At 43.3% G+C, this 17,500-nt stretch overlaps 1 protein-coding gene across 2 annotated transcripts in view; it reads left to right on the top strand.

The window, feature by feature from the left end:
• CAD (carbamoyl-phosphate synthetase 2, aspartate transcarbamylase, and dihydroorotase) overlaps nt 1-17,500 on the top strand; it is a 246,727-nt gene that overhangs the window by 90,537 nt on the left and 138,690 nt on the right. For both annotated transcript variants that reach the window (XM_085870414.1, XM_085877653.1), the window contains exons 17-20: nt 5,514-5,764; nt 10,817-11,063; nt 14,209-14,307; nt 15,795-16,019. In XM_085870414.1, the coding sequence (XP_085726540.1) occupies nt 5,514-5,764; nt 10,817-11,063; nt 14,209-14,307; nt 15,795-16,019 (822 nt within the window). The remainder of the gene's footprint in view (nt 1-5,513; nt 5,765-10,816; nt 11,064-14,208; nt 14,308-15,794; nt 16,020-17,500) is intronic.

Here is a 17,500-nt window from a genome sequence, read left to right on the forward strand (position 1 = left end):
AAAACATGAATGAGATGCTTTTTGATTTTTGCAAAAACGATTGATTTTGCAAGCTTACACATCACATCATTGAGAATTGTCTTACTGGGTGGGTTGGGATAGGTCATGTGATATATTGCTCGACTTCTCATCTGCATTTGACATGCTGGCATGAAACCCTGAAAACCCACGCACAGTCTGTTCTTCTGGCTTACGTCTCGTTCGGTCATCTTGCGTCCTGGCCAATACATGGATCACACCACGAATTCTTTGCACCGATGTGTCAGGAGGAGGAGTACTTTGATCAGCTGGTGGCTTCCTGAGAGGTGGTTCCCCACCCTTCGCTGTCTTGTATGGGTTGACTTTTTGCATTTCACTTCCGAGCTCTTTGAGAGTTGTCGAGAGGTTTGATGCAAAGTTGGCACCGGGAACTAGTCCATACTTGTGATTCTCGGAAGGAAGTTCTGTATCAAATGATTCTGGCTGCACAAACATGACATTAGTGCGGTGTGACTGGCCAGCACCGGTCAGTGTATCGCTCTTGAAGTCATCATTGTCGACTATAGCGATAGCAGGCTTACCCTCAGCTAGTTTGAAGGGGCAATCAGATGAGCACTTGAGGTCATTGGCCACCCAAAAATCTTGCAGCATAAGTACGTCATTGTAACTGATGCCCAGTCCATCTTTGTGCATTAGGTCGACTATGTCCATACTATTGGTCAGTCCATGTAGCAAGACAGAGAGATTTATCTCAAATGCAGTGCGTTTTCCAGTGATGTCGCTTGTGAGGATAGATGCAATCGATCAGACGGATGGACTGTTATCAATTGCAGACTTATTTGGGTGTTTCAGCCATGTGAGCAGCTTCAGCAGGAGCTCACTGAGGTCTTCTTCTCTCTCCAACTCGTGTATATATGAGAGCCAGGGAATAGTATTTGTCGTGATGACTTGCTCTTCGAGTCGTGCCGCAACATTCATCACCAACTGATCATTGCTGACACCCAATGAAGGTATTGCCGCCTCGATGTATGTACCTGCTGCTGTTGTATCATATACCAGTTCACTCACATTCTTTTGAATGCGTTCATGAAATCCAATGTCTTCCCCAAATTGATTGACGAGAATTTCCTTTAAGTAGCTGGATTTTACTACTGAGTTATGTCCGTGATTTGAGATAATGTGCTTATAGTCCTGCAGCAGGCCTTGCAGTGTGCGAATTTCATGGTCTTTGAAGATGACTTGACGAATATGATGAAAGAAGAGAGCTTGGGCCTCTTGGAGGTTTACACGCTGCAGATGTTGAGTGCTTTCATCTGAAAGGGGCTTGTGGTCGCTTACATATTTGCGCCAGCACGGACGACGGTAGCGGATTTCCAACCCAAATGCTGTTTGACTATCTGGAATGGATGCAATCAGAGTGTCAAGTCTCAATCTCATGACCTCATCTTCCAGACGGACAGTATGTAACTTGAATTTAGTCCAGGCATCTGCTGTTGATAGGAGTATAATCTGCTTGTCACAATCACTACTCTTGTATGCCCCTTTCATGCACCACACACATCGTCTTATCGTGAAGGACACCCATACTGGAGCGGAGCCTTTTAGGTGCACTGGCCTCTGGGGAAGTGTCTTGTTGATCTTATGCTTCATCTCTTTCACGACGTTCCTCGGATTTGTGTTTGCGCTTTTCGGCTTGAGAGAGCTTGCGCTTGCTGGATAATGATGCCTAACAAGTGCTATGCATGTGGTGACCCTTTGGTCCCTTCTCTCAATCCACATTTTCATGTATATGTTGAAACTTATCAAGTTCTTTCCATTGTAAAGACTTTTCCCAGATGGATTCCCACTTCTCAGGTGTAATGTTTTCCAAACGATCATCTGTGGTACATCGCTTACCACAGCGTAAAATGCACTCGTATTCATTTAATGCCTTGGCTGGTAACTCTTCACTCTCTCTCTTCTATTATCCATTATTTCGGTCACTTCACAAGTCGGCGATTTCCATCAGATGGGCATGCGATGCATCTGAAACAGTGCAAAAGTAATATTAGATATACACTTGATTTTTTTTCCCCACTTCGCCGTATCGTGGGCATGCGATGCATCTGAAATAATATAAAAAGTAATATTAGATATGCTAAAATTAGTGGAAAACAACTCGCATGCCCATCTAGCTTATCTTGTGCCAGAGACATTACATTTCATGTTTTTCAAGATGGCGGACAGTGGCCATCTTGGATTTAGAGGTCAGGATGAATCCTAAACTCTACAATAACCATTCCAGTGGATTTGTAATGCCATAATTAGTGAAAAATGACACCTCATTTGTCCTTGTAGCTCATCTAATGCCAGAGATATTACATTTCATGTTTATATCCCCTGCCGCGTGGCGGAAGGGGGATATTGTTCAAGATGGCGTTGGCGGCCATCTTGGATTTAGAGGTCAGAATGATCCCATACAAACTCTACAATAACCATTCCAGTGGATTTGTAATGCCAGAATTAGTAAAAAGGACACCTCATTCGTCCTTGTAGTTCATCTGATGCCAGATGTATTACATTTCATGTTTTTCAAGATGGCGTTGGTGGCCATTTTGAATATTGGGCTCTAGCAGAGTTAGCCGTCATTTTTCAGAGGGGCATAGGAGCTCATTTTCCTTTAAAATGGTTCAGGTTGTCAAATCCATCGAGAGAAAAAGGTAGGAACAAAATGGTCATGGATTCCAAGCAAATAACCCTACTAATAAAAAAACATATTTATTTATTCATTTTGAATGCATGGTCAAGGCACGTGGAAGAGCTAGTACGAATACACTGAATGGATCAGGATGCGACAGGACAAATGGAACAGTAGAGAGAGGGGTGAAACACCAACAGTCGAGTTGAAAGCCAAGATAGAGGCAGACTTGGACAAACATTGGGTATGGGGACAACGGGGGACAGGAGAGGATGCATGGGGTTTGAAGGACACTTGTTTATCCATCTTTTTCTCCATTGACTTGCATATGTAGGATTTTTTGTTTGTTTGTTTGTTTGTTTGTTTAAAAGTGACTGTAAATTATCACCTCCCTTTGTTTAAAGGTGACTGGTCCACAGAATCAGAAATTACAAAAAAAAAAAATTGACGTGCTGATATTGATTTGTAAGTAATATTCAAAGAACTGAACGTGGTTTTTAATTACAATGATTTTTTGAGGTGTTAAAGTTTTTTAAAAGCCAACGTGGTGGGTACCGCCTTTACAAATTCCAGAAACTTCCATGGCCATTGCATAATCTATGTGGCATCATCACCAGTACGATTGTTTCAGCATGCAAAGAATAATGGCCGCACAACTCGCTTCAGACTCGTGAGAAAGTGAATTTGACGAATAACTTTCTGATCAACAATCCTCAGATTATGACGATGGTCAAAATCATGATGTAGAAGGTGCTGTCAGACTGTACATGTATGAACCCAAGGTGGAAATTGGGGATGACATTGTGCATGAAATACCTGGTGTTCACAACAATTAGGATGATGTCGAAGAAATACTTGGCAATAAGAACTGGTAAGTGGTAAATCAGAGAGTTGGGACATGGTAAATGTGGAGTTTAGTGGTATTTTGATGTAATTATTGCAGCTGGGTGTGCGCTGCCGCTCGCCACGTCGCCACAGGGCGAATCCCCCTTACCTGTGGCTAATATTTTAAACCACCCATTAGTCACTGTGGCTAATCCATGTTTTAGTGTTTTTTTTTTTTTTTTTTTACCAGTTTTAGACGAATTTTGGGTGATTTTAGCACAGAATTCAACCTTCGTTGAGACGTCGCCATTTTGTATGTTTTGATTATGGGAATCGCGCGTGATTTTGTACAAGCTTATATATATATATACTAACTTTAGTAGTTTTAAACTAGTTTCTAGTAAAAAGAAATTGACCGAAATTACGCATGATTCCCATGATTGTCATCTCAAAAAAAAATCCCCCCCCCCCCCGAATGATTCGGCGCTACTCGGTGCTACATGCTTCGTTGGGTCAGTGGTTGCCAGGTGAGTTTTGACACAATCAGTAGTAGTACCTGTAGTAGGACGAGTTTGTTTGGATGGGAGAGTTTGTTTGGATGAGTGAGTTTGATGGGTGACTTTGGTTGGTTGGATGAGGGAGTTTGTGTGAGATTGGTTGGATGAGTGAAGTTGTTTGAGATTGGTTGGATGAGTGAGTTTAACTGGCATGAGGTTGGTCCAATCCTGGTCCACAACCACCCCCATCCCCCACTACCACCTACTAAAGGCACAACGACCATACACACACACACACACACACACACACACACACACACACACACACACACACACACACACACACACACACACACACACACACACACACACACACACACACACACACACACACACACACCATCACCACCACCACCATCCCTCACAATCACCACCTCCCCTGATGGTCGTTCATTCAACCGATCTCACACGTCAAACTCACTCATCCAACCAATCTGAACAATCCAACTCGCTCATCCAACCAACCTCACCCATCAAACTCACACATCCGCCTTAAAAGTAACTTATTATTTCATATTGCTAAAAAAAAACCTTTTGAATAAAATATGTGGCTATTTCCTTTCTCCTGTGGCTAATCATTCTAAACCTGGATTAGCCACAGTGGCTAATTCCTTTTGAAAGCCAGAGCACACCCAGTGTAGTAATGATAAATGCGCTCATTTAAAAGTAAGTGTATACAATTGTCGACACCATACTGGATGGGACCATCCTCACAATGTACATGTAGTGAGTGAGTGATGTGCAACAGGTTAATTAACAATGATTGCACATAACTGTACAACCACCGGGGCAACAGTACTCTACTTACCCTCAGTTTTTGGTACTTTTCTGTCCTTTTTTTTTCTTTCCCATTAGAATATTATGATCTCTAATCTTCATGTGGATCATTTCAGCTTTCAATCACTTCAAAGCTTTTATTTTTTTTTAGTCTATGACACGATTACGGTATATCTATGTATAAAGCGTATATCGGCCGCACGTAAACACAAGTCTGGAGGAAAAAATGTTCTGAAAAAGATGTAGTGGGTCATGATATGACTTAATCCCATCACTGTTTATTTTTTTTTATATATTTTTATTTTTTTAATGAGCGGGGGCAATCGAGAGTACAAAGAGGCCAACAAATACTAAAATCTTCGTTTCAAGATATTTATTCAAGAAAGAAAAAGCAATGTTTAAGTGTTAAGTGAAGCCATATTCATTCATTAAATCAAACATAAATTTCTGATTCTGTGCACCTGTAAAACATTCCCACTGGCAAAAAAAAAAATTTTTTTTTGATTTGCATGCCAATGAGAAAAACTTTCTACAATTATTTGCATTCTTTATTTATTTCTTGTTTTATTTTTGGCTTTCTATTTGAATTTTACATTGACCTGCCTTTCTCCTGTATCTCCCATAAGCATGTCTTCAGTGCAAAGTCAGTTTGCTGTCCAAGTCATACCCTCACACCAAGTGCTTGCATTGTGTAACAGGAGCTGCAGACACCAACAGACAAACGTATATTTGTGCTGGCTGCTGCTATACACGCTGGATACTCTGTAGAGCGCCTCTATACACTTACACGCATTGACCGCTGGTTCTTGTACAAGATGGCCACAATTGTGAAACACAACCGAGCCCTGACGGCTTACAGAGATACGGAGATGTCACTGCCTCGTCCTGTTCTTCTTTACTCCAAACAACTGGGTTTTTCTGATAGGCAAATAGCCTTGGCCATCCAGAGGTGAGCTCATACAACATTATTTTTTTCAGTGTGCGTGCATGTATGTACTGTACATATGTATATTATGAATATGGAAATGTACGATGGCCATACCGAAAGTGATGAACACATTTATTTACAGTAAAACGAAGATACACGTAAGAAAACTGATATTATCAATTGTAACTTGACATTCCGCATTATTTTTCTTCAAAATCTCCAGATCAATCCACGGATTTTTGCCAGCACTGCACGAGCTCAAAAATCCCACTGCGATACAAGTCAGCTGTGCGCAGCTTGTTGCGAACTGTTGAAATTATCTGAACTGCCTCGTCTTTTTTCATAGCGCTGGCCTCTCATGACCTTTCTTGAGTCCGAACAGATGGTAACCAAGAACGGACTGTATGGAGGTTGGAGAGCATTTCCCAGCCATTCTTTGAGATTTCCTCCAATGTTAGATGCGCTGTGTGAGGTCTAGTGTTGTCATGTTGAATGATGACAACTTTTTTAATTTGGCACTTTTCCCCCCAAGTGCACGTTTCAGTTTATTGAGTGTCTGAACGAAGCAAGCTACGTTGACGGTTTCCCCCTTTGGGCAAGAAATCAACCATTACACTGAACAACAAATTTCAAAAAATTTTTTTTACTGGAGATGTGTAAAGTGATTAAGACTAATTTGGGTACGCTGATTTCAAAAATCATAACCGTTTTGCTGTATCACGTCAGGATTTTCAGGAACAGAAATATTCCCATTGCCTAGAAGTCAGGATTTCAATGAAATTTACATATGTCTTTAACATGTCTATTTCGTACAATTGTTGTTAACTTGTGTTATATTTCTTTCTTTCAGATAAAGATGAGTAGGCATTCCTGTACCAATCATCCTGACAACTTCTGTTATGTCTGTGGTCGGTATACCAAAAAAGATCAACAGCGAAGTATATCTACAGCAGTGAAAATGAAGGCCGCCTACTTTCACTACTTCGGGTGTAAGGTGGGGGACCAAGAACAGAGCTGGGCACCACACATCTGCTGCACAAGCTGTCACACAACCTTGACTCAGTGGTTGGTGGGCAAGCGCGCGAGCATGCCATTTGCGGTGCCCATGATATGGCGTGAGCTGCAGAATCATGATGATTGTTATTTCTGCTGCACAAGCATTGCCGGCTTCAACAAGAAGAATAAAGGTCACATCAAGTACGCTGACTGCGTCTCTGCTCGTAAACCTGTGCCTCATGATGACGAGAACCCCGTTCCAACACCTCCAGCTGATCAGAACATAGCTGTAAGCAGTGGTGAAGAGGATGGTGATGATGAACCTTTTGAACCCGACACTCAAGAATCACACCTTCTGAACCAGGGAGACTTAAATGATCTTGTAAGAGATCTCTCGCTGTCAAAGGCGAAGGCAGAGCTGCTTGGATCAAGGCTGCAGCAGTGGAATCTACTTGAACCTAACACCAAGATATCCTTGTTCAGAGCACGTCACAGAGACATGGCTGAGTTCTTTGAGATGGAAGACACGATGACATTCTGCAGTGACATCAACGGTCTGTTGAAAGAACTTGGGTGTGATCACGATCCTGCAGACTGGCGCCTCTTCATCGACTCGGGGAAGAACAGCTTGAAGGCTGTTTTGCTCCACAATGGCAATGAGAAACCATCAGTCCCACTGGCTCACGCGTTCGGCATGACAGAGACCTATGAGACTATGCGGCAGCTGCTTGATTCCATCAAGTACAATGACTTCAACTGGCACATCTGCGGAGACTTGAAAGTGGTGGCGCTGTTGTTAGGGCTGCAGTCAGGCTACACGAAATACATGTGCTTCCTTTGTCTCTGGGATAGCAGAGACGACAAGAATCACTGGACGAAGAAAGATTGGGAAGAGCGAAAAGAGCATGTACCTGGTCGACACAACATGAAGCATGTCGCCCTTGTCGACCCAGCCAAGGTTTTCCTTCCACCACTCCACATAAAGCTCGGCTTGATGAAAAGTTTTGTACGGGCAATGGATCTGAATGGGCGTGGGTTTTTATACCTCAAGGGAAAGTTTGGCAACACCTTGTCGGAGGCCAAGATCAAGGCTGGTGTCTTTGTTGGACCGCAAATCCGACAGATTATGAAGGACGAAACTTTTCCGACAACTCTAAACCCCAAAGAGCTGGCAGCGTGGAGGAGCTTCAAAGCTGTGACGGACAACTTCTTGGGGAACGAGCGCGCGGACAACTATGAAGAAATAGTGCAGCAGCTGCTGGAGTCCTTCAGGAAACTTGGCTCCAGGATGTCCCTGAAAATCCATTTCCTACACCAGCACCTGAACTTCTTCCCTGACAACTTGGGAGCAGTCTCGGACGAGCACGGCGAGCGATTCCACCAAGAGATTTCACTCATGGAGACGCGTTACCAAGGGCGGCACAACCCGAACATGATGGGCGATTTCTGCTGGTTCCTGCATCGTGAAACTGACACAGAGCAGCACAAACGCAAAGCCAAATGCCTAAAGCATTTTTAATTACATTCTAGTGGAGTTTTTCTGTAATTTCTATAATTTTGAAGCATTCATGATGAAATAAATGAATAAATGAATATTTGTAAATTTCATTGAAATCCTGACTTCTAGGCAATGGGAATATTTCTGTTACTGAAAATCCTGACGTGATACAGCAAAACGGTTATGATTTTTGAAATCAGCGTACCCAAATTAGTCTAAATCACTTTACACATCTCCAGTAAAAAAAATTTTGTTGTTCAGTGTTATGCATCCCTTGGCATCCCAAAGACTGTTCCCATAACTTTACTGCTTGAGGGTACTGTTTTGATCTTATTTTTTTGGAGATGTGGACTGATGCCATTCCATTGCTTTGATGCTTGTTTTCTGGGTTAAAATGGTGGAACCAGCTTTCATCACCAGTCACAATAAGGAACAGGAAGTCATCGTCCTTTGCAGCATGTCGTTGAAGCAATTGTGATGACACATCTGTGCGTGTGTTTTTGTGTTCCTCTGGAAGCAAATGGGGAACCCAACGGGAACAAACTTTCCAATATCCCAAGGTCTCTATCATCTCCTGTACAGCACAATCTCCTCTGTCAAGCTGTGCTGCGATCTCCCTTATCATCAGTCTTTGGTCCTCACCGATGAGCGCATCAACTTCCTGCTTATTGTGTTCAGTCATAGCGCTTCCTAGTCTACCACAGCGTGGCTGATTGGCGATGTCCATGTTTCCGTCTTTAAAGTGTTTCACCCACCTTCTGACTCTGTTAGCGCCCATGCAGGTATCTCTCCACACCTGGCTCAATCGGCCCTTTTGTCACAATGGATTGTGGAACACCAATGTTGTGCATGTACCGAACCTGTGTTTATATTGGAATGGATAGATGTCATGAATAACTCGTGTTCTGCTATATTCGGCACAAACGTGCAGAATCCACTGATGCTAATGACTTTTGGTACGGCCCTCCTTTATGTACAGTACATATACATATACGAGGTCCGTCTAAAAAAGTAACGGGACTGACCACAGAAATTTTATTCAAAAAAATATATTGAAATCACAGCTTGTCCCCTTCAAAATAGTTTCCCTCCAGTCTCACACACTTGTCCATCCTCTTCTTCCACGCTTCGATGCACCCCCGGAAGGCTTCTTCTGGAATCCTCCGGAGCTCCGTCGTCACGGCCCTTTTGATGGCCTCCACATCAGGAAATCGGGTCCCCTTGATCACCCCCTTGAGCTTGGAGAATAGGAAAAAATCATAAGGGGCCAAGTCTGGCAAATACGGGGGTTGCTCCAGAATTGGCTGTTCCTCATGTTGCACGTTCCTCTCCGCACGTTCCTCTCCGCCAGAAACTGTCGGATGCTCAGGGCACTGTGAGCAGGGTTGTTGTCATGGTGGAGCACCCAGGCGTTGTTCTCCCACAGATCCCTCCTCTTGTCACTGACTGATCTCATGAGATGCCAGAGGATCTCCTTGTCCACGTATTGATTCACTGTTTGACCCTGTGGTAGAAACTCAAAGTGGACGATGCCCTTGATGTCAAAAAACGCGATGAGCATCACCTTGACCTTCGACTTCGACATCCTTGCTTTCTTTGGTCTTGGTGATGCCAGACTTTTCCACTGATGATTCTGCCATTTGGTCTCGGGAACGTATTCGAATATCTACGATTCATCGCCAGTAATGACTCTCCCGAGCAGGTCTGGATCATCCTCGAGGCACTCGATAATGTCTTGACAGACAGTGACTCTGCTGTTTCTGGTCCTCTGATAACAGCTTGGGGACCAACTTTGCACACACCTTGCGCATTTCGATATTTTCAGTGATGATGCTCCAGACAGTGTTCTTGTTCATGGAAAGTTCCTCAGCAATCATCCGCACCGTGAGTCAACGATCTGCGCGCACCATCTGCTTCACACGCTCGACATTGTCCGCCGTTCTGCTCGTTGAAGGTCTTCCAGACCGTGGATCATCCTCAACCTACTCCCGTCCCTCTTTGAACCTCTTGTGTCATTCAAATGCACGTGTACGTTACACCGTTTCTTCCCCGTAGACTTGCTGCAGCATTGCGAAGGATCCGGAAGTTGTTTTGCCAAGCTTGGCAAGAAACTTCAGATTGGCTCTCTGCTCACGACTCATAGCGCGACGACACAGACTAGACAACGTGTAAACCACGACCTGTAAAAAAATCACACAATGAGCGCAGTCAACCATCACCAATCATATATATATATTGCTGGAATGTTTCAAAAGTCTGTGACACACCCCGTTCATTCAAGTTGTGTAAGTGGAGCACACAGCAGGCTCAGTCCCGTTACTTTTTAGATGGACCTCGTATATATACATATCGAGCAAATGATAGAGTGAATAGAGCAGAATGTTGGTAAAGCACAACATGGCTTTTCGTTAAATCCATAAGCAAAGTGACGGTTACTTTTGCTAATATGTTCATATGATGTAATCAGACTTCGGATAAACAAGTGTGAAATTGAAATGCCTGTTGTTGAGCATTTTAGTTACGATGTGTTATGTCAGTGGTAGCATGCAGGGAGTAAAACTTTTGTGATCTGCTTTCAGCACCGAGCTGGCTGTGCGAAAGTTGCGACAAGAACACGGCGTCCTACCGTGGGTGAAGCACATCGACACGGTCGCTGCTGAGTGGCCTGCTTGCACAAATTACCTCTATTTGACATATGGAGCAAGTACGCACGACTTGTCATTCAGTCCTGGCCTCGTCATGGTTTTGGGCTCAGGCGTGTATTGCATTGGCAGTAGTGTGGAATTTGATTGGTGCGCTGTGGATTGCATCCAGGAGCTACGGAAGGTGAGGTTGCATTTTAATCACGAGTGAAAGTTTGGAGCAAATCATTTAATTGGAGATGTAAACTGCTGTCATGGATTTGTTCGGATTTGTTCCATTCCATCTATTCCATTTTGGCCCAATCAAAAGTAGTTTTCTCAAAACGTTTGCCATGCCCGATGATGTGCCATTTTATTGGTGGTGCTTCAAGTGCATCCATCACAGGATTGTCGTTTTTGTCCCCATTTATTCTGATCATCATGAGATTGTTGTTGTTGTATGGCCATCAAATCCCATGCCACTCCATTATCCATCCTTAACGGGTATATCCACCACTTGTGAACATTATGACTGACCGTCTTAAGCTAAAACTCAGACACATTTCTAAATCATACATGTTGGACAATTTTATTAGATAAAAGGAAAATATATACTTGAAGAGAATAATTCTGCAGAGGATGTTGGGCAACGGCAGTTCTACTCATTTGATTATACCTTTGTCGTACTATTTTAATACATATCTGAAATGCTTCTGATATAAATTCAATTTTCCAGCACTGATATCTACCGATATAAAACACGGTGTGTGTGTGTATTTGTATATTTGTCTCTTCCCATTCATAAGGACGATTTAAGTAGGGTTTTAAAGGCCAATCTTTTCACATGACTGTGTGTTCATTGTGGTCTATTTTTTTTTTCAGGACCAAAAAAAAAAAACTTGAAAAACCAGCTTTTTTTAGTTACATAAAAGAGTAGTTGCATCTCTTCTGTTGGAAATGTAGATGGTAACTTGCAACCGGGCCTCATGGGGCGGTGTACAGAAGCGTTTTGTTAAATAACAATAAATACAAGGCGCAGGGTAGTGAAATTCGCTGCACGCGATGAGCGATGCACGCAGAGTAAACCGAGTGTTCATTTGCGTCCGTGGGATATCTAATAAATCATGAAGATATAAACACACCTGATGCTAAGCCGGGGCTTTAGACTTTGGTATGCTATTGAGGCTGTACCGTCAAAACGAAACACCCCACAAGTTAAAGAAAATATGATCACATTTGTACATGTAGTTTTATTTAAAAAACGTTTTTTTTTTTTTTTTGTTTTTCTTCCTGCGAATTGAAACATCATATCTTCCAGTCTCTTTCAATATTTCGAATAAAATAATTCCAACCTCTCATTTTTGACGGACTTTTCTACTCTTATACGATACACAACCAAAAGTCATGACTCACCCCGATCCATTTCTGAGAATTGCCCATGTAACTACTTTGCTTCGTGATGAATATCATCAATAAACTATATACAATTGGTTTGGGAGAATTCATTACTCGGTTTCAGTGCATCACATCTCAGAGGAAGAAGTTAATGGAGTTGCAGTAAGGAATGAAAATCAATTGTCAAAATGGACATCTCTATCAGGATATCATATCATCTTTATCAGGCTGATATTGTTAAAGATCCAGGGTTCACAGTTTTGCCACAAGGGGAAGCGCTCGAGTTCCTCTCGAACATCCGGTCCTGATGCCACCGGGCACGAATAACTTCTTGTTCTGGCAAGTTGTTAAGCAACCACAAGTGCCGATTAGTCCTGCCGATCTGGCAGGGTTGCACTACCTCATGTGATACTTTACGTGTGGACGGCCGCACCAATGTGGGGTGGGGGGGGTCTCGTGTCCTTGATGCTTACTCTAATTAACTCACTGGATCAGGTGCAGCCGAGCGGAGCTGTGAGTACGCACCGGCTAATGAGCAAATTGTGTGGGGCAGAACTTCCCGGCTAAACTGCGTGCGGACTATGCTGGGCCAACAGGGAAAAGACGTGACGAGCTGGTACATTTATAACAAGCAGGTTTATTTATCACAAGGGAAATGCAAATATTTATAAAACAAATGAGGCACGGTGCAGATCTATGCTGATATTCAGAACTTCTACAATCTTAACTTGTATTATACAAGACAGGCACCATCAGAAACGTACCCCAATGAAAGTGAGAGAGCAAAGAGAGATGAGGAAAAGTTTGAGGTGTTGGCAACCTCTTTTGTGTCTGTCATGGCCAATGTGCCCACTCTTCCCAGTCGCTTAGGAGGGGGAGGAGGGGAGGAAAACTGAGGATGTCTAAGATTCGTGGTCGGAGGAGGTGCGATGAAATGCAGATGAGGTGCAAAGAGGAAAAATGGAAAGACCAAGTGTTGGCCCCGTCCATGCGAGGACTCTGCACCAGAAATGGCCTCATTCGCTTCTGTGCCTCACCACGCGACTCATCTCGAGATTAACATGAGGCGAGGGTATCTGGTGGTGCTCTCCAGCCACGAACATGTGCTGGACACCAAATGGGGGCCGTATTTGAGCGCAAGTCAAGTCATAAGTCACAAGATTTGTGACTCAGTCCAAGTTGCTGACGAGTCGCCATCTCTGGTCCCTTGCAGACACCTGGGTGTGGGGAGTAGAAGAGACCATAGAAAGTGAAGAGGGTGCAAGACCAGAAAGGACATGTTAGAAGACAGACATTCCACCGACCTTTGTGTGATGCGAGAGTAACAGGCGTCGAGAAGCGGCCTCATCACGGGAGATTCCAAGTTTTTGAAGTCTTGGTTTCCATGGCAGCAAGATGTGTAAGGTGTGAGGCAGGAGTGCCAGTCCTGAGAGCACTCTATTGAGCTGTGGATGAAGGCCTTGCAAGTTGGTAAAAGTTCATAGTTGTCCAGGAAAGACTTTGCACGAAAGAGGTTGAAACTTCCGTCTGCGAGCAGTGTGGTTTTTTTTGTTTTTTTTCTCCCTATTTTTTCCCAGAATACGCTTCAATAGCAGCGTATCGTCCCACGTACAATGTTTCTGTCCTGCTTTCATCAGCTTGGGCAATGGCACCATTTTCCATGGCATGAGGCAATGAATGGGTATCCTAGTCCCCTGAAATGTACAGTGAGGTTTGATAGAAGAAGGTGGTAGTAGATGATAGACGATGTGTACACTCTGTGAAAAGATACCTAATGGTTGCATACGAATACCTGTAAGTTGTCATTTATTATCATTAAACTTGTGTGCCATGACTTTTAGTTGTATAAATGGGGATGAGCTGCACATTGGCCTGAGCAGCAGTTTGAATGGGGGTGTTTTTGCTGAATTATTTCAAATTGTTCTAATTTATCTTCACATGATTGTTCTTTGCAGCTTGGCTACCAAACAATTATGGTGAACTATAACCCAGAAACAGTAAGCACAGATTACGACATGTGTGATCGTCTGTACTTTGATGAGATTTCCTTTGAGGTAAGAAAATGAAACATACACACACTCACACACCCACATATGCACTGATGAACACGTACGACGCATCACACACACACACACACACACACACACACACACACACACACACACACACACACACACACACACACACACACACACACACACGCATTTCATCCATCCATTGGGCCCATATTCCGTGCAGAGCGTTGGTGCTGCTTAAGCAGTCTCCTTGGCTATTGGGCACAATCCTGGACCTCGGTGTCGCCACTCCGACACGGTATACCAGCATGCTGGCACTCATTTTGCCGACCTCGGAAGGATGACAGGCCGAGTTAACCCCACCTGGTATTGATTCAACAACTGAATGGGATTTGAACTCAGGATTCTAGGATCACAAGCCCACCACCCCTAACCATTTAGCCAACACCAGGCATACACGTGCATTGATGAACACTTACAATGCATAATACAATACACAACCACATCCAGACAGACAGACGCACACACACACACACACACACACACACACACACACACACACACACACACACACACACACACACACACACACACACACACACACACACACACACACGCACTTTGTGCTCATATTTTGCACGATTCATTGATTTAATATTTAGTGTTATCTGGATGGATAAGCTGTGATTCCAATAGTCTACCTTCTCTAACTAAAGAAGTACTTGAGACTTAATTATTTCATAATCGGACTATTCCACCTTATCTCGGACAACTACTTGTGCAGAAGTGTTATTTTAATTTCTATTTTAATAGTCTGATCTGGACTCTGATCTTCACAAAAATCAAATCAATTCATCCCTGTCACACACCCAACCTGTCCACCAAGTTTCATCCAAATCCGTCCATAACTTTTTTGAGATCATCAGCAGCACAGCCACTCCCCTCTGCCAATGATGTTACCCCACAGCCTTGTGCTGCATACAACCGAAGAAGGTGTCGAGTATTTTGGGCGAGTGATCTCACATTAGCCTTCTGTTGTGTGTGAATGTGACGTGCATACTGTATTTGACTTGACGCTGTTATTAATCCCTTACCGGTTTCACCGAAGGGGATTGTAGGTTTTCTCTCCGTCTGTCCGTCTGTCCGTCTGTCTCACCAGTGGTTTTACCGACTTTTCCCCCATACCCTTCAACATATTTAACTGAAACTTGGTACGTGCTTTATTATGGTGTCGCAGAACAAACTTTTTTAAACTTAGAAAATATTACATTATATATGGGTCAGTGTTCAGCTTTCTGCAGATGCTTTCTGCATTAAACGCAAACTAATTTTTATCTCCCAAACATTAATCGGGACCAATTGGGGGATGTGTATTGCAAAGCAATTCTCACTCTTGTTCCATCTATTTCTGTAGCTAAGTTGTAATCTGCTATTTAATCCTTCTTATAAGGCATGTATCGACCTGTTTGTTTTAGTTTTTGCTCTGTAATGTTGTTGCTTTTTTTATTATTATTTTTATTATTTAGGTCGTAATGGATATTTATGAGCTGGAGAACCCTGAAGGTATAATTCTTTGCATGGGTGGCCAATTGCCCAACAACATCGCCATGGCACTGCACCGCCAGAAGTGCCGCATCTTGGGCACGTCTCCTGAATCTATCGATGGAGCCGAGAACCGGTTCAAGTTTTCACGCATGTTGGATTCAATGGGTATCATTCAGCCCCAGTGGAAGGAGCTCTCTGACGTGCAGGTTGGTGCTTTTGCCTTTGTCAGTTCTTGTCACTTTCATGTAATTTATTTTTTGAAGAAATACATCTAAGACTGTGTGTCTATTGACTTGCAGCAGATATTTCTCTGAAATCTTCACTGTATCCAGGTTGGACATGTTTAGTACGTCTTACTTGCTTATCCTCATTGTCTTTCAACACGTATAGCTGCAAAATATGTCTTGAGGGATGTCTATCTATTCCATATATGAAAAGTTGACAGGTGTGTGTGTGTGTGTGTGTGTGTGTGTGTGTGTGTGTGTGTGTGTGTGTGTGTGTGTGTGTGTGTGTGTGTGTGTGTGTGTGTGTGTGTGTGTGTGTGTGTGTGTGTGTGTGTGTGTGTGTGTGTGTGTGTGTGTGTGTGTGTGTGTGTGTGGTGAGGCCATTGCAAGTAAACATATCACGTTCTCCTCCTGGAAGGAAAACCCTACTGATGGCAACCTGCAGTCTCTCTGCACACCTCAGAACCACCGTGTATCCTATGAAGAATCAGGGCCCAACATCAGGATCATGTGCAATATAAATTATCCAGCCTCGCACTATCCTCTAAAGTCTAAAGCCTGGAACGAGCTGGTCAGCTCTGTCTGATGCACATTCCCTTTCCATTATTTCCCTCCTCAATAATTGAGTCATGCGAGACACTGCCAATGAAAAAAAAACAGCGTTTCAAACTCTGTCGAGACTCAAAAGGCCAAGGTCCCAAATTTATCCCTTCCTGTACCTCCATCTTGGATATTTCATTCGTTCTGAGACAGTATTGGATGGATGCCTTGAACTCCAATCAAGAGGTTAGGGTCATCTCTGGATATATCTCTCGAGCTTTTGAAACTGGCATCCAGCCTTTATTTCCAAGTGGTCTTCCTTTGGTATTTCGGGTCTCTTGCTCAAATGGTTGTCTGATTTCCTTGATGACTGGAACCAGTGGGTGGCCCTTAAAGGTGTCCTTTCCCATGATCTTTCCCTTCAAGCTGTGGTTCCATAAATCAGCATCTTAGGACCTACGTTATTCTTGATCTATCCGATTATTTTTACTCTACCCTGTGTAGAAAGATGCATCACTCGTGTGAACAGCCAACCGCTTCTGAATCTTTTGTCAGACATGGACAAGATAAGCCCCTTGTCAGCGACTACGAACGTGACATTGAAGTCACATGCTCTCATACCGCCTGTCCACAATCAGCCACGATATGGACTATCCAATCCACTTATCTGGACAGCCACTGCAAGAAGTGCCTGGAACTCCTTAGCCTCACTATCTGCAACAACATTTTGTGAGTGGATCACATCACCAAACTAAAAAGGTTAGTCACTGTCTGGGTATTCTACATGGATCTAAGGCATTCCTGAGCCACACCAATCTCATCACAGTGTAGGAACTACATGGAGTACAGCTTTCCACTTTAGGCTGGTGCTCCTACTTCCCAACGTGCTTCAATTCAGATTATCGAAAATAAGACCTTCTGCA

The sequence above is a fragment of the Eptatretus burgeri genome, chromosome 1, assembly GCF_056783735.1.
Source record: "Eptatretus burgeri isolate ZD-2024b chromosome 1, Ebu_testis_v1, whole genome shotgun sequence".
In the NCBI taxonomy this organism is placed as follows: Eukaryota; Metazoa; Chordata; class Myxini; order Myxiniformes; family Myxinidae; genus Eptatretus; species Eptatretus burgeri.